Genomic DNA, 26,319 nt, shown 5'->3' with positions numbered 1-26,319 from the left:
TGCGTTGGCCTGAGGGTAACAAATCTCAGGACCGGACTGTGCTCAGGGCGATAGTTATTAGACATTCAAAGACCTATGACATTAAACCGGATGTTTATTATTCAGGTAAGTCGCTATACATTTTACTGTCTGGTTTACATTTTTTATATTATATTATTATTACAAGGCTACTCTGCAAACACAAACATACAGACATACAGGGCAATTCAACACATTTAAATGCTCTTAAAATGCTAATTTCTGTGCTTATAATCATACAATATGAATATTTTTCTAATAGAACAGATGTTTTAGTAAAACTTTAACTGATTTGCTAGGCTAAATTCTCTTTAAAGTGATACTCTGCCATAGTTGAAAGGGAAATGGCCGTAAATTAGACATTTATGCTAATCCCTGCTATACGCCACTATTTTAGCTAACGTTAGTGTCTTATTAGAGTTACTGAATATAATTAATTTATTTTAATATACAACCCGAATTCCGGAAAAGTTGGGACGTTTTTTAAATTTTAATAAAATGAAAACTAAAGGAATTTCAAATCACATGAGCCAATATTTTATTCACAATAGAACATAGATAACGTAGCAAATGTTTAAACTGAGAAATTTTACACTTTTATCCACTTAATTAGCTCATTTAAAATTTAATGCCTGCTACAGGTCTCAAAAAAGTTGGCACGGGGGCAACAAATGGCTAAAAAAGCAAGCAGTTTTGAAAAGATTCAGCTGGGAGAACATCTAGTGATTAATTAAGTTAATTGATATCAGGTCTGTAACATGATTAGCTATAAAAGCGTTGTCTTAGAGAAGCAGAGTCTCTCAGAAGTAAAGATGGGCAGAGGCTCTCCAATCTGTGAAAGACTGCGTAAAAAAATGGTGGAAAAATTTAAAAACAATGTTCCTCAACGTCAAATTGCAAAGGCTTTGCAAATCTCATCATCTACAGTGCATAACATCATCAAAAGATTCAGAGAAACTGGAGAAATCTCTGTGCGTAAGGGACAAGGCCGGAGACCTTTATTGGATGCCCGTGGTCTTCGGGCTCTCAGACGACACTGCATCACTCATCGGCATGATTGTGTCAATGACATTACTAAATGGGCCCAGGAATACTTTCAGAAACCACTGTCGGTAAACACAATCCGCCGTGCCATCAGCAGATGCCAACTAAAGCTCTATCATGCAAAAAGGAAAACCATATGTGAACATGGTCCAGAAGCGCCGTCGTGTCCTGTGGGCCAAGGCTCATTTAAAATGGACTATTTCAAAGTGGAATAGTGTTTTATGGTCAGACGAGTCAAAATTTGACATTCTTGTTGGAAATCACGGACGCCGTGTCTTCCAGGCTAAAGAGGAGGGAGACCTTCCAGCATGTTATCAGCGTTCAGTTCAAAAGCCAGCATCTCTGATGGTATGGGGGTGCATAAGTGCATACAGTATGGGCAGCTTGCATGTTTTGGAAGGCTCTGTGAATGCTGAAAGGTATATAAAGGTTTTAGAGCAACATATGCTTCCCTCCAAACAACGTCTATTTCAGGGAAGGCCTTGTTTATTTCAGCAGGACAATGCAAAACCACATACTGCAGCTATAACAACAGCATGGCTTCGTCGTAGAAGAGTCCGGGTGCTAACCTGGCCTGCCTGCAGTCCAAATCTTTCACCTATAGAGAACATTTGGCGCATCATTAAACGAAAAATACGTCAAAGACGACCACAAACTCTTCAGCAGCTGGAAATCTATATAAGGCAAGAATGGGACCAAATTCCAACAGCAAAACTCCAGCAACTCATAGCCTCAATGCCCAGACGTCTTCAAACTGTTTTGAAAAGAAAAGGAGATGCTACACCATGGTAAACATGCCCCGTCCCAACTATTTTGAGACCTGTAGCAGAAATCTAAATTGAAATGAGCTCATTTTGTGCAAACAATTGTAAACTTTCTCAGTTTAAACATTTGCTATGTTATCTATGTTCTATTGTGAATAAAATATTGGCTCATGTGATTTGAAAGTCTTTTAGTTTTCATTTTATTAAAATTTAAAAAACGTCCCAACTTTTCCGGAATTCGGGTTGTAATTAATTTACTTAGGGCCTACTGTAATTACTTCAAATTGTTTCCTGTTCTGTGGTGAAATACTTTGTGTACTTTTTCTCCACAAATAACATTTTTGATACCCGATGGCAAAGAAATCTTTCTAATATGATGATTTGCTGCTCAAGAAACATTTCTCATTATTAACGATGTTTCAAACAGTAGTGCTGCTTAATATTTTTGTGGAAACCATGATACTTTTAATAAACAGGCTTTACTGTCATTTTTGATCCATATTATGCTTGCTGAATCAAGTATAATTTCTTTTTTTTTTTTTTTAATCATGCTAACCTCAAACCACTAAAATGATAATATCTGAAAATCCAGCAACGTTTCTGTATAATTTTTTAAAGGAATATCCTCTATATAGCAAAAGTTTTTTCCATTGTGACACATCTGATATTTTCTGAAGATGATAGTCTGTCTCACTTTGAGAATTTGTATGAAAGTAGGACAAAGAGAGAGAGAGAGAGAGAGAGAGAGAGAGAGAGAGGAGAAAGAGGATAGGATTTTACTGAATGTGATTATTTTAGGAAGACAGGAAGATCAGTTTCCCTTTTCCCCCTGTTTTGTCCTTGATCTCCCTCCCTTTGTATTCCCAATCCTCCTTCTCATTCATCTGTTCTTCTTAGGGAATCTCAGAGATTTGGTTGGAGAGAGAGAGCTGACTTGTGAGTCTCAAGTCAATCAGGCTTGTTTTTTTTTTTTTTCTCAGTCGCTACGATTTGCCAACATCACTGGGTAGTCTCTCTCTCTCTCTCTCTCTCTCTCTTTCGCTTTCTCTCTCCCTCTCTCTCTCTCTCTCTTCAACATTTATTCTGTCCACTGCTTGCATCAAGCCAGCTCTTGCTTTCCTCTCCTCCACTCCACTCCACGAGGATATTTCCTCCTCCTCTTTCCATATCTGAACATATTCCTGTTTTCTGCCCTGCTTTTCCTTCATATCTCCTGGAATGTGGCACTCTTTGGCTTTCACTCTATGTGGGATCTCCGCTTTGATCCAGGGTAGGTTCCTCACTATGTGCACATAAATGCATGTAAGTATATATATCTGTGTGTGTATGAAAGAATTATTTAGGAAAGAGAATGAAGGCAAACATTTATAAGAAAGCAGCAAAAGATCTTGGGTTTATACAAAAGATCATGGTATTATAATTTTTGTAATAATGGTATTATAGTTTTTGTTCTTGCATATGTGCACTCTCCAAACCTGTTTGCCTGTGGGCAACCTTGTGCCACCAGATGTTTTTTTTTTTAACCACTGTTGCAGTCGAGAGAGAGAAAGAGGAAGAATCAGATGGAATCAGAGGGAATGAGAGGCAGAATGAAACAAAATTGCTTTGCCATGAAGAATTAGAAGCTGCAATCATAAATTGTACCTTCTCTCCCCCTCCTGTCTCCTCTCTCTCTTTCTCTCATTCATTCCTCTAAATCCATGAGTACATATAGACTGCATGGAGGTGACGGAGGCACAGAATGCATTTTTAGATTTAGAACACCAGTTTTGTTGTTGACATGTTGCTGCAGTGGGATAGAAAGAAGGAGTGTGTGTGTGTGTGTGTGTTGCCATGGAAAGCCTGTCTCTATTTTATCTTTCATTTTCCCCCCTCTCTCTTCATCTGTCTGTCAAAAAGCAGAACTTTTATTTGGGTTGTCAGTCTCACACCAGGCCATCTGGATTCGTTTCACGTACATTCTCTTAATGTTTAATTCTCTTTATAATTTTAGAATTTGTGTCACCCCACAGAATATTCCGTGTCTTCATGTTTTCACAGTTGCAGAAAATGTAGTGTTTTGATGGAAATGTTTCTAAGTATAGGTTTCTGTATGTCTCCCAGGGATCCCACTTATATACTGTAAATGGTCAAAATAATTAAAATGTACTTCTTATTCTGACTTTGAATAATTTTAAAGTGGTCATATGATGCGATTTCAACTTTGGAGTGTTACAAGCTCTTGGTGTATAAAGAGGTAAAGTTCTGTAAAGTTGCGAAGACTAAAGTCTCAAATCCAAAGAGATATTCTTTATAAAAGTTAAGACTCGTCCACACTCTCCTAAAACGCCTCGTTTAAACACCCCCCCATCTCTACGTCACGGTGTGGGACGATTTGTTTAACGCCACCCAAATGTTCACACAAAGAAAGAAGGTGTAACTTTCATTCTTACTGTAATATTGTTGTAGCCGCTGCTGGCATGTTTTGGAGATGCTGTGCGTCGCGTCAGGACTTCCAGTATCACAGTATGGTGAGGGGCGTAACATTTCAGTCACACGCTTGAGGTATTCAGCCAACCACAATGCACTGGATAGCTTGCCAATCAGAGCACACTTCGTTTTTCAGAACGATGAGATTTGTAAAAATCAACATGTTTCAGAAAGGCGGGAGGTAGAGGATTAACAGTAATGTAGATTATGTGAAAAAAAAAATGTTTTACCTTAAACCGCATAAACACATTGCATTACACCAAATACACAACATCATATGAACGATATTATTGAAGCATTAACCCTTCCTTTTACCACAAAGTATTCATGTACTTTTTTAAAAGGTGTCTTGTGAGTTTTTTTTTAGACAAATAAAAGAAAACAAACTAGACATATCTTTAAAATTTATACAAAAGACCGGCAGGTTTTGCATGCGAAAATTTGTTGCATTTAAACACCAAACATTTTAAATGTTTCTCTGTGTGAAAGTTTGATTACAATTATTTCTCATAAGAATAGGAAAGTCATGCAGTATCAAACTAATATTTCTGTGTTTTTTATCGTTAAGAATGGCCTTGAGGTCTATCGGACTCCAAACAGAACGTTAATTATAAAAAGCAGGTAGATATTTGCTTAATAATCAGCACATACTAAGTTTAAATTAAAACTACCATTCTTCAGATATTTCTGTTAATGGTTCTTATTATTTACTTGCCTCTACAGTAAGTTCAAGAAATGTTTTATCAGAATGTCGAAAGCAATAAATGCCTACACCTTAATGTTTCCAGGGTTGATATTTCTGGTTTTTAATGAAAATGTAAATGTAAAATAATTCCCAGATAGAAGGTTATGGATGTAGCTGTATGGAAGTCATAGACATGCTGTAAACATTGGTGAAGGAACTTTTGAACTATTAAATGTAATTATCCTTGAATATAAATTATTTCTTGGGTCCAGTTACCCTTCTTGGTTGAGTCTTAAGTTATTGTTGAACACATGACAATCAGGCTAAATTCACACATTTGGTACAGATGTGTATGTGGGTGGAGCATGTTGATCTAATTCTTTCAGTCACCACAAGGGTAAAGGCTGCTTACTTCACTGATGTAAACAATGGCATCCCTCCACCTTTGTTTCTATTCAGATTTTCTTAACCTTAGTGATCATCTAGTCCGGGGGGTTTTCAGCTTGTATGCCCTTTAGGGAATGTCTTCTGAGAAACATTGCTTAATGCTTTTTTTTGCTAAACAACACAGAATGGCCCTGAAGGATTTTTCATGTCAGTAATGCCTCAAGCTCTATATTCTCTTTTCATTGCTGCTAGTGGTCATAGTCAGTTGAGAATGCCAGTGGGAATCCGATATTAAACCTGTTGTTGTGGCTGAAGGCTAGCACTGTTTTTCTAGTGTAAATGAGAGTAATAAATTCAAGAGCTGGTCCTTTCTTGCCTTTAACCGTTAAATTTATTCTCTTCCATTCAGTCATACCATTTCCACACATGCCATGCACACACACACTCTTCACACAGCTTTTAATCCTCTTTTCTGGGGTTATTAGGCAGAAATAATTGAATGTTTAAACTCTGGGCCTTCACAGATGTACTTCTTAAGGATTTCCAACAGCAAAATTTAAAGTACAGTAAAAGCTAATGACATAAATTAGCTATTGGCAAAGGTTGCTATAGCCCTTTTACACTTCACCTCTATTTCAGTCCATTATTTTCTCTATTGCATATTATATCTATTAATTTAAGTCTATTTATCTATCTATATATCCATCCATCCCTCGTTCTGTCATTCTATGGTTTTGTTCCATCGTTCTGTCTGTCAATCTGTTATTTTATCAATCTATCTGTCTATCATTCTGTCTCGGCTCAGTGAATAAATGTCTTGATTTGAAGTGTCTGGTATGTCTCTGGGCTGTACAGTACATTCATGTCTTTCTGTCAGTGTCGGTGCAGGGTCCATACCAGCGGACCCTGTTGAAGAACCTCCTGAAGGATTATAACCGCATGGAAAGGCCTGTTGCAAACGACTCTCAACCTCTCACTGTCTTTCTGTCTATGAGCTTGATACAGATCATGGATGTGGTAAGTCACTCTCTTTTTTAGTTTTTTTTTGCCTTCTTGTGTTTTGACCTGTTTCTGTTTCATGATCTTCTTTATCCTTTCGGCTCACCTTATTTTCCTGCCACCACCCCAAGTGATGCTCTTTGTCCAAAATATATATTTTTATTTTTCTATAGCTGAAAATGTTGATCTGTTTTCAGTTTTCACTGGCTGACCTTTAATTTCACTCAATGAGTGGTATTTATTTTTCATTTTGTGGCATTTATCTTTAAGCACACAGTTGATTTTGAACTCACTCTAATTATTCTTGGTCATACAGGATGAGAAAAATCAAGTACTGACCTCCAATATCTGGCTTAACATGGTAAGCCACAACTAGTTAGTAGCCTTTTGCTTAACTAAGTGACCAAATTATATTTCAGTATATCTAGTACATCAGTTGTTCTGGGTACAGTACAGATTTGTAGCATAATGTTGATTCCACTTGATGACAAAAATGAAGGACAATTTGGGTTACAGAGAGGCACTTTTACAATGGCAGTAAATGGGGCCAATCCATAAATATTAAAATACTCACTCTATTAATAGTAAAGCCATAAAACTTGACAATGTCACTCTTAAAGATACTTTAAAATTCATAATTTAAACAGCTTTATAGCTCAAATAATATATGAATTTTAACAGATTGAATGTTTTTTCTTTTCTAAAATGATACACTTCTCCAAAAATCTACCCGTTCACTTCCATCGTAACCTTGATTTTTTCTTCACGAGTCAAAATATTAAATTTATTAAATCTGGACTTTGAAAGCATACTGATGACGGCTGACACAGTTCTTTCTCTGTATATACTCCCCAGCACTGGTATGATCATTATCTGCAGTGGAACCAGTCGGAGTACCCAGGTGTCAAAAACCTTCGCTTCACCACTGACCAAGTGTGGACACCAGACATCCTGCTCTACAATAGGTATAAGCATTTGTATTATTGAAACAAGACATTTCATTACTATTACACTAAATAGTATTCTTATGACTTTGTAACGTGGTTTTGTTTTGCTTTTTTCCTTGGATTTATTTCCATCTTGTGTGTTGTATCTGTATACTCATTTTCTCAATTGTAAGTTGCTTTGGAAAAAAACTGTTTGCTAAGTGAAAACAAGTATATGTTACTTCCCTCAACGAGATTTGAATAGATAATTGTGGTGATCATGCAGAGAGACACTTCAGAATAAGAGAAAAATCCTTCAGTGAAGTGATATACTTTTTTATCTACAACATCAAAAAATCTGTGTTGACCTGGGAACTGTAATCAGCAGACGTTAGTTTGTGTGCATGTGTTTGAGGATTGCAGTATTGGGGCCATCATTCAAAGTGTAGGGGCTAAACAGAAGAGCAGCTACAGATCAATGAACTGAAAATTTGGTCCTTGGGCAAAAGCAGATCGTTTAGTCGAAGAGCTGGTGTCCAAACAGCCTATTAACATCCTTCGCTGTAGACATCCCTTTTTTTTTTAATTCAGAGCTGATTCACATGGGAGCTTACTACTACAGTCAATTTAATCATGGCCTCTAGCTAATTTTTTTGAAAGGACATTATTCATTCATACCTTGTTACAACCTTATGAACCAGAGGAGTCTTTTCTCATATTTAATCAAAGCCCTAAATCTGATGACTGCCTAAATTTGCACCAAGATGTTGTCCTTATCACTGTCTCTGAATGTTAATCATGTCTTTGTCTTGAAAGAAAAAAAAAAAAAAGATTTTGGAGCTGTGGCTTAGTAATTATTGAATGTGAAGATTGATTTTTGGTGTTCATGGTTTGATTCCGGCTTGCAATATTTCCCTGATACTCAGCAAAAAATATCTAATATATGCATCCTTTCTCCATTTGCAGTGCAGATGACGAGTTTGACTCCACATTCAAATCAAATATTGTAGTGAACTCCAGTGGCTACTGCAACTACCTGCCTCCAGGTCAGTGTGAACGCTTATGCTTAAGGTTTATGGTACATATAATGATAAAAGCAATAGTAAGCTGCGGTTCATAACACAAAAACTCCAGTGGTGTTCAAAGTAAAGTGTTAAGCTATAAAATTATTTTTAGATGGAAATAAACCATAGGACGGCAGCAGGAAAAGGTCACATGTTTTATGGGAAGTGCAACAGTTGAAGCACACTTGAATATTGTCGGTAGAAATGCAGTCATGCAGACAAAAGGATATCATTTTTAATGCCGTTTAAGTATTAAAGAGTTCTCTGCATACGGAGTATGAAAATCAAAGGAGCCTCTTTCATGTGCCATAGTAAATGATGGTTCATGGGTCATCAATTTATAGATATGCACATCAGAAACAGGGACGTTTATGGTGCAAAAGGAAATGGAAAGTTCATGAATTATGTTGCAGCTACTTTATTTCCTCTGAGAGCAGTAGTGCTTAAGAATATGCATTGCAAATGCATATTGCATTTATTTTTGGAAAACTGAATGAGAACAGAAATCTCTCTTTGATGAAAATATATGCATTGTACATAAATACAGGCTGAAGCAATGGCATGGTTTTTCCAGTATCACAGATTCTTCAGTTTATGTCTGTGAAGAAAAACATTTTTCTCTCTCTTACATGCATATGCAGATTCATGCAATGCACTAAAGCATGAGTCTTTAAATAACCCTCAGATTCGCTGCAGATGCAAACAAACACACATTTGCTATAACGAGCAGATCGTGCCCCAGTGGCTTGTATTTGCACCTCACACTGATTTCATTGCAATTTATTGCTGCTTTTCTCTTCTTCACATTAAAGTCATCCAGTCCCTCAGTAGCAAACAGAAATCAATTGCCCTTTTGAAGTCAAGTCAGGCAGAGAGACGAGGAAAGAAAAGAAGCAGGGAAGAAAACGAGAAATAATTATAAAGAAAATCTCACATCTTGTTTTCAAAAATATGTTTATTCTTTAGTGGCTTGTGGGCATGAACAGATGTTGGTAATCCAGGGACACACACACAGACAAAAAAAGATGTTTGGTTTATTTGCTGCAACTGTTTGTCCTGGTGTCTGTGTCAGTGACACTATGCACATGGATGACGATAACAAGTTTTTCCACATTTGCCATATTTCATGAATTTAATTGATTATATTTAAAAAAAAAAATATATATATATATATATATTTTTTTTTAAATAAAATTTCTGTTCATATATATATGTTATAGTTTATATGCTATAAATTGTATAATGTCTTGGTTTAACTGTCATAAAACACAAATTAGGTAAATAAATAAATAAAACAATTAAATAACAATAATAATAAAATAAAATAAAAACAATAATGCAAGAAAGGCTTTGTTTTCTTTCTATTTAACTTTAATGTGACCTGCAGAAGTTTTTGAAAGCTTGATTTCTCAAAACTCAGATTTTGAATGATATGAACATGATTGCTATAAGAGTGTAGTGAATCAGAGACTCGTTTAGAAGTAATCTGCAGTGAACAGCTTGTGCTGACAAATTTAATTTCAGAGTAGATTACCCTTTTCTAATATTGACTCATCCGCATTTCGGTGGCATTCTACTGACAGGCGGTGCCCTGTAGGGCTGGTGACTCATTTTCCTGAAAGATTTAAGGCAAACTACAGTGCCTACACAGAATCATGGTGTGTATTTTATTCATTTTGTCTAGTTTTGCGGTGCAAAGATGGAACCAGTAGTGGCAGTGACCAATGGAAACTACATCAATATTACATAAATGCCCAGACATATGAAAACGTGATTAGCAGGTGTCTTAGAGCTCATAACAGGTTTTTAGCATGCACCAGCTGCTTTCAGGTCTTCCCTGCATTATCTTATTCAATATTTTCAATGTCTGTACTGCTTGCCCCATGCCTCTCCTCTGAAGAATCCATTAAGCGAGAGTAGGTTTGCTAGCTCGCTAGCCGTTCTTATTGATTAGCTTTTAGGATTAGTCACCTGGTTCCCTGGAGTAGAAGCCGTCGACATGGAGAAGAGAGGCAGCAAAAATCCAGCGGAGATCTTGGGTGCTTAGACTGAGCTGTGTTTAAGTACAGTATCAATTTAGATTTAGACTGATTTGAAAAAAATCACCTTTGTGCTCTTGAATTTACTGTAAACTTGTCTGGATAAGACTTCTCTAAATGCCAAGATACCAGAGGAAGGTTTTTATACACTCCAGGGGTCCGATTACCAAACACTAAAGAGGGTGTCAGTTTGATTCTCAGTGGAAGGACATTTGTGATTGGGAAACCTTTGGAAATGCAGTACTGGCTCATTTTTATAAGTGAGTCAAACACTGACTCCCTCCACTTTAACTCTCAACTGGCATTGGATCACAGCTGCATAGAAGACCATCAGATCCATAATTAGGCTAAAATGTAATTAGTGCTGTTTTATAAGGAGAATTGCTCATACTTAGGGTTAGGGATTTAAACAAAAACTCATTAAGTATTAAACTTGGCTACATAAAAAGGCATTTTTAAAACAGTCTGACAACAAAGATCTCATAATAACTGTTGAAGAAGCAATTTAAATCATAACAAGAGAGTTCACTTGGCGCCGGTACAGGATGGCTGCCTCCGTGACGTGCTCTGCATATGTTTTTGTCTTTTTGTTAGTTTGTCCTGTCTTTAGTTATATTCCTGCAATCAGTTTCACCAGGGATGAACTGCTGAACATTCGGCAGAACGCACCACAAGATGTTTTTCCCGATTTCAATTATTCAGACGTTTTATTAAATATTGTTATCGGAGGAGCAGCGGCGCTGATCAAACGCTTCAGGACGCGCAGACGGGGAAAGCGTGCTGGCGCGCTCGTCAGACTCAGGAAGCGCGGATTTCGAACGCCGTTGCCTAGCATCCATCTGGCAAATCTACGCTCTCTACCCAACAAAACTTACGAACTCCTTCTGCTTTCTCGGACAAATAAGGATTTCACACACTCTGCTGCTCTGTGTTTCACGGAAACCTGGCTGAATGACGCCATACCGGACAGCGCGCTCCATCTGCCGGGCTTTCAGCTGTTTAGAGCGGATCGCGACGCAGAATCAACGGGGAAATCGCGCGGCGGCGGGACATGCTTTTACATCAATGAACGGTGGTGTACAGATGTAACTGTGTTAAAGAAGATGTGCTGTCCTAATCTAGAAATGCAGTTTGTCAACTGCAAGCCGTTCTATTCGCCGCGGGAGTTTCACTCGCTCATTCTGGTTAGTGTTTACATTCCTCCGCAAGCCCAAGTAAGCCTGGCTTTACAGAAACTCGCTGATCAGATCACAGACACAGAACAACAACACCCGGACTCTGTGTTAATCATTCTTGGGGACTTTAATAAAGCCAATCTCTCCCGTGAACTGCCAAAATACAGACAGCATGTTACCTGTCCCACAAGAGACAGTAATATATTGGATCACTGTTACACAACAATAAAGGATGCATATCACTCTGTTCCACGAGCAGCTTTGGGACGTTCTGATCACCTTCTGGTTCATCTTATACCGACCTACAGGCAGAAACTAAAATCAGCTAAACCTGTATTAAGGACTGTAAAAAGATGGACTAATGAAGCAGAGCAGGATTTACAATCTTGTTTTGACCTCACAGTGTTTTTGAAGCTGCTTCCACCGATCTGGATGAACTCACAGAGACCGTAACATCATATATCAGTTTCTGTGAGGATATGTGTATTCCTACCAAGACTCAACTAAATTACAACAATGACAAACCGTGGTTCACTGCAAAACTCAGACAGCTCCGTCAGGCCAAAGAAGATGCTTACAGGAAGGGGGACAATGTCTTGTATAAACAGGCTAAATACATACTGGAAAAGGAGATCAGAGTGGCAAAGAGGAATTATTCTGAAAAAATAAGGACTCAGTTCACTTCGAACGACTCAGCATCAGTGTGGAAAAGTCTAAAGAAGATCACCAATTACAAGACACCACCCCCCAGCACTGTGGAGAATCAACGACTGGCAGACGATCTGAACGAGTTTTACTGCAGGTTTGAAAGAACACCCATCACCTGCCCTGAACACCTCTCCACACAACCGTTCACACCATTAACAGCTCCTGCAACCCATCCTGAACACCTCTCCAATCAAGCACTCTCACCATTCACACCTCCTGCATCCCCCCTCTCCCCCACACCTGCAATACAGATCAGCGAGGATGCGGTGCGCCAGGTCTTCTGGAAGCAGAAAAGGAAAAAAGCACCAGGCCCAGATTGTGTTACACCAGCCTGTCTGAAATCCTGTGCTGACCAGCTGGCCCCCATCTTCACAAAGATCTTCAACAGATCGCTGGAGCTGTGCGAAGTCCCTTCATGCTTCAAACGCTCCACCATCATCCCCATCCCAAAGAAACCCAAAATTACAGGACTAAATGACTACAGGCCTGTGGCTTTAACATCCGTAGTCATGAAGTCATTTGAAAAACTGGTGCTGGCTCACCTGAAGGACATCACTGGACCCTTGCTGGATCCTCTTCAGTTTGTCCCAAGTCTAAAGAAGGTCTGTGGACGATGCAGTAAACATTGGACTGCATTATGTTCTGCAACACCTAGACAGACCGGGAACCTATGTGAGGATCCTGTTTGTGGACTTCAGCTCGGCTTTTAACACGATCATGCCAAACCTCCTCCTGCCCAAGCTAACTCAGCTCTCCGTGCTCACCTCCATCTGTCAGTGGATCAACAGCTTCCTGACAGACAGGCAGCAGCTAGTGAGGCTGGGAAAATACACATCCAGCACCCGTACAATCAGCACTGGAGCTCCCCAGGGCTGCGTTCTCTCCCCACTGCTCTTCTCCCTGTACACTAATGACTGCACATCTAAGGACCCCTCTGTCAAGCTCCTGAAGTTTGCAGACGACACCACACTCATCGGCCTCATTCAGGACAGTGACGAGTCTGCTTACAGGCAGGAGGTTAAAGAGCTGGCTGTCTGGTGCAGTCTCAACAACCTGGAGCTTAACACGCTCAAAACAGTGGAGATGATCGTGGACTTCAGGAGAAACCCCCCTGTACTTCCCCCACTCACCATCATGAACAGCACTGTGACTGCAGTGGAGTCATTCAGGTTCCTGGGCACCACTATCTCTCAGGACCTGAAGTGGGACATTCACATTGACTCCATTGTGAAAAAGGCCCAGCAGAGGTTGTACTTCCTTCGCCAGCTGAGGAAGTTTAACCTGCCACAGGATCTGCTGAAACAGTTCTACTCCACCATCATCGAATCCATCCTCTGCACTTCAGTAACTGTCTGGTTCAGCTCAGCTTCTAAATCTGAACTCAGAAGACTACAGAGGGTAGTCCGGACTGCTGAGTGAATCATCGGTTCAACTCTCCCATCTATTCAAGAACTGTACTTATCCAGAGTGAGCAAAAGGGCTGTTAAAATCACTCTGGACCCCTCACATCCTGCACACTCCCTCTTTGAACTGTTGCCATCTGGTCGACGTTACAGAGCACTGAGCACCAGAACGACCAGACACAGGAACAGTTTCTTCCCTCAGGCAATCCATCTTATGAACAGCTGATACACACTGAACACACTGAACACACTACACTTTATATTTATATACACATACACTTAATTTATCTAACACACATACTTAGTATACACTTAAATTTTGCACATAATATACATGTACATACATAACTGCATTTTTGGAATATACCTGCCTACAATTGTCAATTTGTATATTGTCATTTCTTATCTACTTACTTGTATTTTTTGTATTTTTATATTCTTTTATTATGTGTTTTATGTTCTGTCGCTGTCATTCTGTTGTACTGCGGAGCTTCTGTCACGAAAACAAATTCCTCGTATGTGTAAACATACCTGGCAATAAAACTCACTCTGATTCTGATTCTGAGATGAGAATATTATTGCAATGGGTAGTTGACATGAAATACTGACATGTCCTGTCATGAGAACAGCTTTTAATTTTTGTCATGATTATTATTATGCATGCAGCATTTATTAACCCTACACTGAGTACCTACCTATAACCCTACATATATATATATATAAATGTATTTAAAAAAATTGCATAGAAAAACAAAAAATATATGTATTTATTTGTCTCTCACACACACACACACACACACACACACACACACACACACACACACACACACACACACACACACACACACACACACACATATAAACTGGTTTGAAACTAATATATATATATTCAACCTGATTATTTAAAGTATATAAGTATAAAGGAGAAGAAGAAGGTTCTGGCTTATGATTGTAATATGATCAGGCCAAGCATTTTCAAAGTGGTTACATTTTTTCTTCTCTCCACCCCCCAAACTGGGAATTGAGATCCTGGGACCATTTTCAGAAGACTTTCTGGTCTTCATCTGGACCATAGATTAAAGAGAAACTTCTGTCTCAAATCAGAGCCCAGCACAGAGGTGAATTATTCAGAAATCTTCTGAAGCAGTGTAGATCAGTTTGAAGAGGATGTGGATGGGGTCTGTACAGCAGAACACTATGAATGACCTGAAAAACATTTGATCTCGGAAAATCAATGTTTCTCTTTTTGTATGAAATCTGTTTTATCATCTTTTTTTTCAGCTCTGGAAACTCTTTTCAAAGGCTAAAATGCAAGGAAATGAACAGCATGTTCTGTTGTTTTGAAAAGCAGTGAAATGCCTTGAGTTAAGTGCTGTAACTGTTGTTTGCTACAGAAGGCATGACTATTACTATTGCTCATTTCAACAAACTCCTAAGCCTAGCTTCACCCTTATTACTTGTGCTGCGAACATGAATGATGATTACTACATGAATGATGCATGTGCTTTTTTAAATTTGATAACCGATTGAAATCAGCATGAGCTTTTATTTAGGGCCATTAACAGAGCAACCACCCAAAACACCATAGAAACCAACTCTGACTGACAACCCTAATTTAGAAAAAATAATTGTGCTACAGCTTAGAGTTTTCAGTTATTCTCAAATAATTCCATTCAAGCACTGCTCACTGCTCACCTACATCTGTGGTGATTTAGTCCTTATGTTTTTAAATATGTTTGCTGCATGAGAATCACTTATTCAGAAGAGACTCTCAAAGGTTCATGGTGTAATTTTGTTCAATCAGTGTTCAGAGGCAACATAAGCCCCATCGAGCTTCCCTTTGTTCCATCTCAAGTGTGATTTCTTCAATAAATATGTAAGTGTACGATTAGGAAGCTCTTTGAGCCAGTGGTTTCAACTGCTGTGTGGTAAAAAAAAAAAAAACTATTAATACCGTTCTCATCCATATCTGTCATAATTCTTCTTTTCAATATTCAAAATGGCTTATTTGAAAGCTGTTTGAAACAATAAACGAGTTTGTCTGCCTAATTTGTGGTATTTAAACTTGAGTGAGTCTATTTAGTTGCTGATATGACTCATGGAGTTGGTGTGTGTGTGTGTGATAATAATGAGAGTCTCAGCCTGGTTATCTGTACAGTGCATAAAGGTGTTTATGTAATGGTGTTTCCCAGGGCTCTCGCATTTCTGAATGTGTATCTTTTAACTATCTGGTTTTACTTCAGTGAAAAGGTCAATTGGATTCAATTTTCGAGTTGGCTGCTGCAATACAGCGCTGATGAAGAATCGCTGTGGCATTTCGAGGCAGTACATTCGTCAGGCAGTTTAAATACTGACTTTTGCTCAGAATGAAAAGCACAGACATTTTTCCTTAAATTTGTTCTTCATCTTCATCCCAGGTATCTTTATGAGCACATGTAACGTGGATGTACGCTGGTTTCCGTTTGACATCCAGAAGTGCGAGCTTAAATTCGGCTCGTGGACGTTTGACGGCTGGCTGCTGGATCTCCAGATGAATGACGCTGATATCTCAGGCTATATGCCCAACGGAGAGTGGGATCTTGTGGGTGAGTGAACAGAGACAACATCCCTTGTAAGCTTCTCACAATCAAGCGAACGTAACACCCACAGGCAGTTTATGACGTGTGCTCTGCGTTCCTGTAGTAAACAACAACGGCTCAGGCAGTGAATGCAGTATGCATTTTAACCATTTAAGCATGCATCTACCAAACTGACCTCTCAGTTTGGTAGATGCATGCTTAAATGGTTAAAATGCATACTGCATATTTTTTTTTAAAGTATGTGGTAGGTACACGTTTAAAGCTTACAGGTTTGAGGATTCTTGCCTGCTGTATAAAACAGAAATTTCTTCAGAATTGGAAAATAAAATATCCAGCCCATCTTGTTAAATTAATGTCCATTCATATTCATCTGATGAGCCTGTTAGTATTGAAATGAATGTAATTCAATTGAGTGGATAAGAGGAAGCGGACTGGAAAAACATCTTGCACTGCACAATTCTCTCTTTCACTGACTCTCATTTGCTTCTGTCTTGCTGTGCGCATCTGTAATATCATGCTGTCACTCTCTTGAACTTTTCTTGAATATTTTTAATTGTTCAGTGTACTCGCTTGATATTAAAAAGGCCTAAATTGTCAGTTACATAAAAACAGATTGGTTTCAGCTGAAAACAAAAAAAACTTGAGGTTTGTTTTATTATTTATAAAAATATACAAGTTATGCAAATGTGCAAATAAGTTAAACTTGCTGCACAAACAGAGATGCAGTTTGTGGCATTTACAGTAAATGCTCTAAGACTGTGAATACATGAATCACATGCACCCCCAAATGTTTATTTTCATTTTTCATTTGGCATAATTCATTATTAGCTTTTCATCAACTCACAAAACCCTTGCGGTTCCCTCACAAGCCCCTATTTGTGTAACCATGCTAGGAATATTTCACCCAAAAATGATAATTGTGTAATTTTGTTTCATCATGTTGTTTTAAACATTTTCTCTCCCATAGAACATAAAAGTTTTTTTTTTTTTTGTATTATGTGCCATTTATTTTCATATAATGACACTGACTTCAAGAATGACACAAAATGCCTTTGTTTCTTCATGTGTCTAGTGACCAAACATGCAAAATATTTCAGTCTGTTCCTCACTTTCACTAGTTTTGGTTTCTTACTTTCCTTTTACACTTTTGAAGGGCTACAGAGGACAGTATGAAAAAACGTTGGAGATCTCTAATGATGTTCAAGACAAAAGGATGATGCTCAGTTGTGGAGAATAACTTGCTTCTGGCTGCATCTGCATATTAGGATGTTGTTTTTTCTTGTAGATCAAAAGTGGAAGAGCAGCATCGGCTACTCTTGAGGACAACAGCATCTCTTTGACCATGAGACCAATCGACAGAATTTTATCCCTCTTTCATTACATACTCGTTATTCTCCTCACATGCTGTGTCTACCCAGGTGTGCCAGGCACAAGAAACGAGATGTTCTATGACTGCTGTAAAGAACCCTATCCAGATGTGACGTTTGTGGTGACCATTCGCCGACGGACGCTCTACTACGCCTTGAACCTTCTCGTTCCTTGTGTCCTCCTTTCATCCATGACCTTGCTTATCTTCCTACTGCCTGCTGACTCCGGAGAGAAGATTTCACTAGGTATTATGAAAGAAAGACAGAGAAAGAGAAATATATTGACAGCTTACAGAAGATAAGAAGGAAAAAGCGGAGATGGCATCAGATTTAAAGACCTTCAATTTTTGGAGTTAGATTACATAAATCTTTTAAAACTAAACACGATTGATTTGGAAGAAAGATGTTGTATATTTTTGATGCAGTGAAAAAAATAATTCCACAGCCTTGCCAAGTTCTAGACACAAGACAGAGAGCAGGGACATGCAAAAGAAAATGTGTGGGTGCTCATTTCATAGATAGAGTCTGATTGTGTCATGTCGAATGAACTCTTGGTTTATATCAAGGGCTTTTCATCTTGGTTTTTTTTAAACTCTCTGTCAAGAGACGTTTGCCATCAAACAACAACTTAGACAGTTCAAAGAAGAGTAAAAACAGTCATCAGAGATGGAATGGAAAGAATTTTAGATATGTCTTTCAGGAAATGAGGCATGAACTGAAGGGTTTTCACAGTATATGAGTAAAGGAGACGTGAGAAGACTTAGCTTAGCGCAGCCAAAGAGAATGGAAAAGAGGCAATGAAGGGAAATGCTTTGCTGTACACTCATATGGGCAATTAATCTATTAATGCAATTAAAGCAGTGATGAGTCAATGTGTGTAAGGAGTAAGAGAGAGAATGCATTGCACTTTCCAGGAACATGGTCTGCAATATTGAAACATCTTTGATAGATGTACGTAGTATCAGACACTAGTTTAAGGATAGACCACAAAAAAAGTTCAAACATACATTTTATAAAATAAATGTTTTTTTATAAAAAGCATATATTAAAGGGATAATGATTTTTTTTTTAATTGTCATCAATTTAATTTGAAGGAAGTGTTTTACCTGTATTTTGACAATGTAAGACATGTTCCTGGATCAACATCTTTTGTTGATCCTGGATCAACATTACTGTCCAGAAATGTAGACTAAAACCAATCCCTACCCCTAAACATAACCCTACCCATAATTTATGCCTAAAATCAAAGGGAATTGATAGCTGATTAATAAGGGTGTAGAAGCAATTAATCCTGATCGTACACCTAAATTCTGATTGGTTAATTGAAATGGACAAGGATGTTGGTCCAGGAACATGTTGTACTTGGTGAAATCACGCTCACCGAATTCAGTTAGTCTTAATTGTGACAATAATTCTTTTGAGTGTTCATTATGCCAAGATAGCACTTATAAATCAAAGCAAAAAAACATATGTAAGAGAAGGAGGCTGAATGAGAGAGCGGAAGCAGATTTAAACAGCATATAGAGATAGATGGATTGTGTGTGTTTGGGCGGGGGGAGATGGATAGCAACCGGAGAGGGAGGGAGATGACTTGAACTGAACTAAAGAGCGATGGAAGAGTGAGGAAGAGAAATGGCCTGATGCAATTCACTTTATGTATCACTCCATCAAGCCTTGCACTGCCTTCCAATCAGATCCAATCAAATTCTGTCAAGATGAGTTACATCCAATAAGAAGCTGTGCTTGGGCATCTTATGTAGTGCCAATGTCACACATAACTAGAGATGCTGTATAATTAGGCATCTATTTTAGTGGTCAACTGCTATTGGTTTTTCAATGGAAGATGCAGATATCTACACAGATTTAATCCCTAGGAATACACATATAAATACATGTATGAACATATATTAGAATTATTATTTGTATCATATATATATATATATATATATATATATATATGTATATATATTTCTACCAATAAAAGTTTGTAGACGTGACTTATTGTGATAAAGAATATGATTTAATGATTTATAGTAATAAGACATACAAAAATTAGCTCAAATTAAATAAACCTTAATTTCAAAAAGTATAAGTAAAAATAGTTGATAAAAGAAACTATATATATAAAATGGCCAAATTCTGACCAATTCTTCTACCTGGACCAGTAAACATCTAATATCTGGTAATATGTGTTTAATTATTTATGCAATTATATGTATTGTTTACGCAGCCTATTTTTTTTTACCTATTCACAGGTATTACAGTGCTACTTTCATTAACAGTCTTCATGTTATTGGTGGCAGAAATCATGCCAGCAACCTCAGACTCCATCCCGCTAATAGGTAAAGCATGCATGTCTGTGTTTGTGCATATTTTAACATATTTTAAAGGAAATGTTCATCCAAAACTGATAATTTGCATCTCGGATTGCCTGAGAGCATTTTACGTGTGCTCAGATGCACACATTGCATCACTGAAGAACAAATCGCTCTTCATTCTGTATCACGGCCAAAATCCCTGATCTTGGCAGCCAGGAGCTTGGCTTCTTATGGTAATTTGCAACATGGCTCGTAAAAGACCGCTAACTGGAACTGATGAGCAGGTCAGGAGAGAGAAGAGGCAGGAGAAACAAAAATGAAACTGACCTAGACATAGAGATGATCCTCGAGGAAAAACACATAAATAAAAAATTCCACCCCACGTTCACTTTTCCCACCCTCTGGTTTAAAGGCCCTCTGAAGCCGCAAAGATGTAATCTGCAGAAATGCACTTGCTGGAAGAGTGTTCATCCATAGCGTTTTGTCTCTCCTGTCTGTTGCTCCTCTTCTTTATGACTGAGTTTTTATGGTTCACTCATCTGTTCCTCATTCTGCCTTTCTTCCCTGTGCCGCTCTTTTATAATCAATGCCCCTTTTTTGTTACATTTGCCCTGGTTTTTACTAGCATGACTGGATTGATAAAAGGCTATCCTACTAAGAGAGTAATAAATTAAAGGTTTATGCATTCTGTATTCTCTTCTTTTCTCTGTTTCTCTCTCAGGACAGTATTTTGCCAGTATAATGATCATTGTTGGAATGTCAGTTATTGCCACAGTGGTTGTGCTCCAATATCACCACCATGACCCCAACGGAGGGAACATGCCCAAATGGGTACGTCTATTCACACACAAACACATACACATTCAGGTGCCTGAAGTTTTTTTTAAGCAAACAACAATGTCTCTCATGTCGGCTGCATTGAAAGCAGTATTTTATCTATGCAATGATAATAGAGATAAAGCAAACAGTAGAGGGGACTAAATGAGTAAATAGGATGCAGATGGATATAGATCTGCGATCTGTCTGCGTTGATGAATGACCGTATTTGAGCGTTCTGCAAGCCAATTAGCAGCTCAGCTGATGTGCCCCGGTCGTGCTGATCGAACGCCATTCACTTACAAAGCCAAATGCAACAACAAGAGAAAGCTGACAGGTGTATTTACTCAATGAGACTACCATTAATTAAGTTATATTTTCAATGCTATTGTAAGTATCAGGGCCTCCAGGTTGGTTGCTATGGTTTTCTGAATGGTAACTAGGTGTCAACATGTCAAAAAATCTCAAATTTCAATGATATTCTAGCCCTTATTATTATTATGATTGTATCCTTGGATCAGCTTTTAGCAACATTCACACCCAATACTCGACATGTTTAGTTATTGAAAATGTCCTCTAGAGTCAGGGCTCAAAAGAATTGAAAAGGAAAACTCTTTCTCTGAACAACCTGGATAAAGGTTTCCATAACAGCAATGGTAGTTATCTTACGATCTAAACAGCTAAAAAGAGTTCAGAAGAAGACGGAAAGGTGGATGGATACTGATCAGGGAAAGATGTTGTTTTAATGCTTGACAAACCCTTGAGGGCTTCTGGAACTGTATTTATAGAAGAAGATGAGAGAAACATATTCAAGTCCATCTAGAGTGTCTTGGTAATGCCTGTTCTTTCATTTTATATTATATTGTCTGATTCATTATATATTCTGAAAGATTTGTGCTATTTCACTAGTGGCACTGCTTTTGTTTATGATAGCCAAACATGTATATCGCTTGCGTTAAATGATCTTTTAATAAACCAAAATGTGTGCAAATATGCCAAAGAAGGTCCTAGTTGCTCAAACTGCAGTTTTTCTGCAGATGAAAGCAGTGAAAACCCCACTAGTTGTACATTTTATGCCTCTCCTTGGCCAGGACTTGGCGGTGCAACTGAATAATTCTAGTTTGTCAACACTTTATCTCGCTCTGCATCTTAGTCATTGCTGTCACATGTTGCTGTTTAACAACTCCTTTGCTTCCAAAACTTTTCCCCTCTTGACTTAGCAGACACTAGCTAGAACTGCATGGATTATTGGGCTTTATTTGTTCAGACAGTGCTGTATAACCTTTTGTTTAGACTGTATGTGTAGAGCATGTTCAGTATATGGTTCAAACCGGCTTGACACGCTGCTGTGAAATGCATGCTTCCTCTTACATAAATACATAAAATTATGCCAAAATGGTTACATAATGCATAATAGGCTATTCTTAACCTGAATGAAAAGGATGGTATCTCCAAATATCTTCAATTACACATTTTTATTAATTCAGTTTCCTTACAGTATCCACAACCAGCAACACTGTAATGAGTAGCACTAAGAAACCCAGATGACTTTCATGGGTCTAGCTTCCGGTCTCATTTGCGTCCAGCTATTTTTAGCTGTACAAAACAGTTCGTTTTTCTGCTTGATATTGACAATTCATATATCCTATCATATTTTTTTAATTTGTTATCTTAATTAAGAACACACTGGTTTGTAGTGCAAACAGTTTTACTGTTTACTGCACGTTATTATTCTCCTCGTTATTTACCTATAGCGGCTAATGAAACGGAAGTCTCACCCATAAGCTTACTTCCGCGTTGAGGAAAAAGGTGGATAGTATATTTTATCACTCAATGTTTAAAATTTGAGACAATAAATTAACAAATAAAAAAATTTTAAAATGTTTGAACACTTTAATTACCTATTCTCTTATACACATGTCTGCCTTCTCTTAGGTTCAGCTAGTCTTGCTCCAGTGGGTGGCCTGGTTTTTGCGTATGAAGCGTCCTGGTGAGAGTGAAGACCCTGAGCGCCCTCCTTGTGCCCCTCACTTAAGACGTTGCTCTTCAGGTTCCCAGATCGGCAGCCTCCCAAACGCACCCGGATCTGCCTCTGCAGACCTCCACCACCACCACCACACGTCCTCTACGCTACACCCCCTTCATCCCCAAAGCCTCCTTCAAGCGGCCGCTGGCCACCCCCACCATCTTCACAACCAGACCAACAGTGCTAACAACAATGGCAACCTGCTTTATATTGGATTCTCCAGTCTCGACGAAGCTTCTCCGCCATCTTTGCTCGCAGAGTCTGTTCAAAGAAACAGCATGTCTGGCGGCCCTCGTACTGCGGTGGTTTCTCCTCCAGCTGTAGGCTCCAGTCCGCCACCTCACCTGCCCTCACAGTTCTGCAGCCCTCCGCCGCCTCCCGCTCCCAATCTGGAGGCTACAGGTTGTCCTAGCACGGTGTCCGGTGGTGGCGGAGGTTGTTCTTGCTCGGGGACCAGCAGCGGAGGAGACCCACAGCTTCAGGCTATTTTAGAAGAGGTGCGATTCGTTGCTGATAGGTTCCGTGGACAAGATGAAAATGACAGCTTGTCCGAACAGTGGAAGTTCGCTGCAGCCGTTATCGACCGACTTTGTCTGGTGGCATTCAGCGTTTTCAACATCATCTGCACCATCTCCATTCTCATGTCAGCACCTAACTTTGTGGAGGCAGTTTCCAAGGACTTTGTCTGATTGCTTTGTTGGAAGCGAACGTGCATTCAGGAAACTTGGGTTTGACCGTAAATGGAAACTATTCATTTCCCTAACTTTTTTTTCCCCCAAGAATGTGTTTGGAATAATGCAGTATCTTGAGGTCTGTATCGAGAAGGCTTCTGAATGGCTTATGTCCTGGATATTTAAGGGGTGCTCAGGCATCTCAAACCAAACTATGATGTTGGTGGAATGCTAAAGACCTTCACTGCAAGGTGTTTGTAAATGACAAAGGGGTTAGTTCGGTATGAAATGAATGAAAAACTAAACAAAAAAAAAGTGAAACACTGATTATTGATTTTTCAGCTGTGTCAAGCGCCTCAAAACCCCACATGAACCACTGAAGAATGACTGTCTTGTTACTCAAAATTGTGTGACATTGTACATCTTACATCCAGCACAGTGCAAAACTTCTCTAAGATGTCAAAATCTATTTTGGTAATGTTTATCTACGGGTAGGCGAGGAGAGAGGGAGGGAGGGAAGAGCAGAAAAGACTGAGAAATATTGATAATAGTGGCAGATGAGAGGTGAATGGCTCATATAAACTCAGATAAAAAACTATTGTCTTAATAATGGAAAATGTACTTGTTTCAAGGACAGATAGGTGAGTTGGAGAACTGCTAGAAAGTTTGAGTTTCAGATAATGGAAAGATAAAGCAGAAGTGAAAGATGGAATACCCCCCAGAAGTGGACAGAGATGTAGACCGATGGAGAGATTAAGGCCTCACAAGAAAACGAGGCAAGAGCAGAACAAGGGTAATGAGAGACAAAATGAGACAAGAGTGTATTAGAAAAAGAGACACAGTCAGCGCAAAACGAGAGAAGGATGGGCTGAAGAAGTGGTTCACACAACTGGAGAAGAAAATGAAAGAGTGATGGACAGAAACAGACGGAGAAGGCGGTTGAGGGGTAAGTGAGACTCAGCAGCATTTACTGGCAAGAGGAAGAATGGCTTCGCAGCTTAAGAAAAATAGCGCATCATGCCCTCAAAAAGCCAAACAGTTAGTGCATCCGTCACAAAACAGATAAGGAGAGAAAAACATACTGCAGAAGGGAAGTGGGAGAGAGTGTGGAAAGAAAGAGTAATAATCCCCTGAGACATAGCTTCTGGAGAAATGGCACAAAGACAGTGGAGACATATCTCCCTTCCTCTCTCCCATCATCTCTGTGAAATGACAGACAGTTTGAGGTGTTCAGACAGAGATGATCTTATGAATAACTAAGTAGGAGCAGAGCCACAACCACAGTAACTGTGCCCTGATTCTCTACTGTTACAAAGAAACGGGTATTTGAGGTAAATCTCTCTTTCTTGCTCTGTTTTCCACCTACACATACAGTATCCTACAAATGTTTGAAAAAACCTTGGGTAAAGTGGGGTTTTGTGCAATATCAGCATAAATACTGATCATCTTGTTATGGCTTTGCATTTATAAGAGACTTACACAAACAATGTAGTAACTCAAATATTAATAAATTCAGAACACACACCTTAAGCTGTTTTTAACCTGTTCCCCCTGTTTGGTCTTACAATAAAATCCATAAATGCTATAAAGGTGCGCTGATCCTATAATCTTCAAAAAAAAAAGAAACTTAGGCCAGTTTAATTTAGCAATAAGGCATTACAATCTGAAAAATCTGGCAATACAATCTGTGAAAAGTATTTATTACGTTATGTGATCAAAAGGAAAATAATTACTGTTGGTCTTCAAACATAATAGAAATTTACTTCAAAGCTTTCATGCCAAGAAATAATTTGACAAGGATTTGTGCTGATTTTGTCTAAAACCCAACATTAAACTTTAGAGGCTGTGTTTTTATATTCCACTGTACCGCTTTTCTGTAGTTTTCCATGTAAACATGCGCTAAAAGGATGTTTTACCATTGTGATTGTGTCTCTTTTGCAGCATCTCACGCATTACATTGCATTCTAAAAATGCAGCACTCGAGTTATAAGTTCAACTTAAAAAAAAAAAACATGTTTCTAGGCATTTTCTCATTTTTTTTAAAAAATGCTTTCTTTGTGAATGGCCCCTTGGAAAGCATTCAAACCTTTGGAGGGTGCTGTACAACCAATGAACGAAGTAGAACGATACCATTTCAGTTGGTTTATTTACAACTTTAAAGCTGTTAGGTGTAATTTCGAAAGGAATTGAAAAAAAGTTTCCTGATCGTTTCCTGACCATTCCAAAACCTCCTTAATTGTTGGTCAATGTTATGTTTTGTCTTGTATCATAAATTGTATTTCAGCTAAAATCATGCAAAATATGTGTTGTTCAGATTCACGGGATCCATACTGATGAGTAATCAAACAGGAGAACTTGACTGGCTGTTTTAACTGTGAGCCAGGAGTCACATATTGACCATTATGATTAGATCACTCCTGTTCATTGGAAAGCACTGGAAGCTGAGGTACGTGTTTACAGTACCTGTTTTTACAGTTGGGTTTGTTGATGCTAGTGGTGTAGAAATGACTCTGCTTAAAAAGTTGTAAATAACCTGGACTGTTTCTTTGAAGGTAGAGAGGATATAGTTGAGTTTGATAGAAAACAAGAATATTGTGTGGCCTGGCCATTTACTGAAAAATAGAAATAGAGTTGTACAAGATGAACAATTCACAGTGAAGGTCTTCAGAGAAATGACTGAAGCATATATGGTTTTGCACTGAATGGACTGTATACTGTTAAAAAAATCTGCCTCTGAGGCCAGTCATATTTCAGGTAAATTTTAAAGAATTTTTTTATGCGAAAATGTCTGGTGACACCACATAAATGTGGTTCTTACAAACTGGTTTCCGGGTCTTATTGCAAGTACTACTTTATTGCTA

At 38.5% G+C, this 26,319-nt stretch overlaps 1 protein-coding gene across 2 annotated transcripts; it reads left to right on the top strand.

Moving 5' to 3' along the window:
• LOC132104046 (neuronal acetylcholine receptor subunit alpha-7-like) lies at positions 1-26,050 on the top strand. 2 transcript variants are annotated; one of them, XM_059509231.1, is made up of 10 exons: positions 1-105; positions 6,245-6,384; positions 6,683-6,727; positions 7,222-7,331; positions 8,259-8,338; positions 16,099-16,266; positions 17,679-17,873; positions 19,883-19,969; positions 20,667-20,776; positions 22,697-26,050. In XM_059509231.1, exons 2-10 carry the CDS (start codon positions 6,307-6,309, stop codon positions 23,474-23,476), a joined length of 1,653 nt encoding a protein of 550 aa, XP_059365214.1. In that variant the 5' UTR covers positions 1-105; positions 6,245-6,306; the 3' UTR covers positions 23,477-26,050. The 2 variants fall into 2 exon arrangements, with proteins under 2 accessions (XP_059365214.1, XP_059365213.1); XM_059509230.1 differs by lacking the exon at positions 1-105 and adding an exon at positions 2,809-3,096.
• Positions 26,051-26,319: the final 269 nt, after the last annotated feature.

The sequence above is a fragment of the Carassius carassius genome, chromosome 25 (assembly GCF_963082965.1).
Source record: "Carassius carassius chromosome 25, fCarCar2.1, whole genome shotgun sequence".
Lineage (NCBI taxonomy): Eukaryota > Metazoa > Chordata > Actinopteri > Cypriniformes > Cyprinidae > Carassius > Carassius carassius.
Note: the sequence above shows the minus strand (reverse complement) of the source record. Positions and strands in the feature narration are given on the sequence as shown.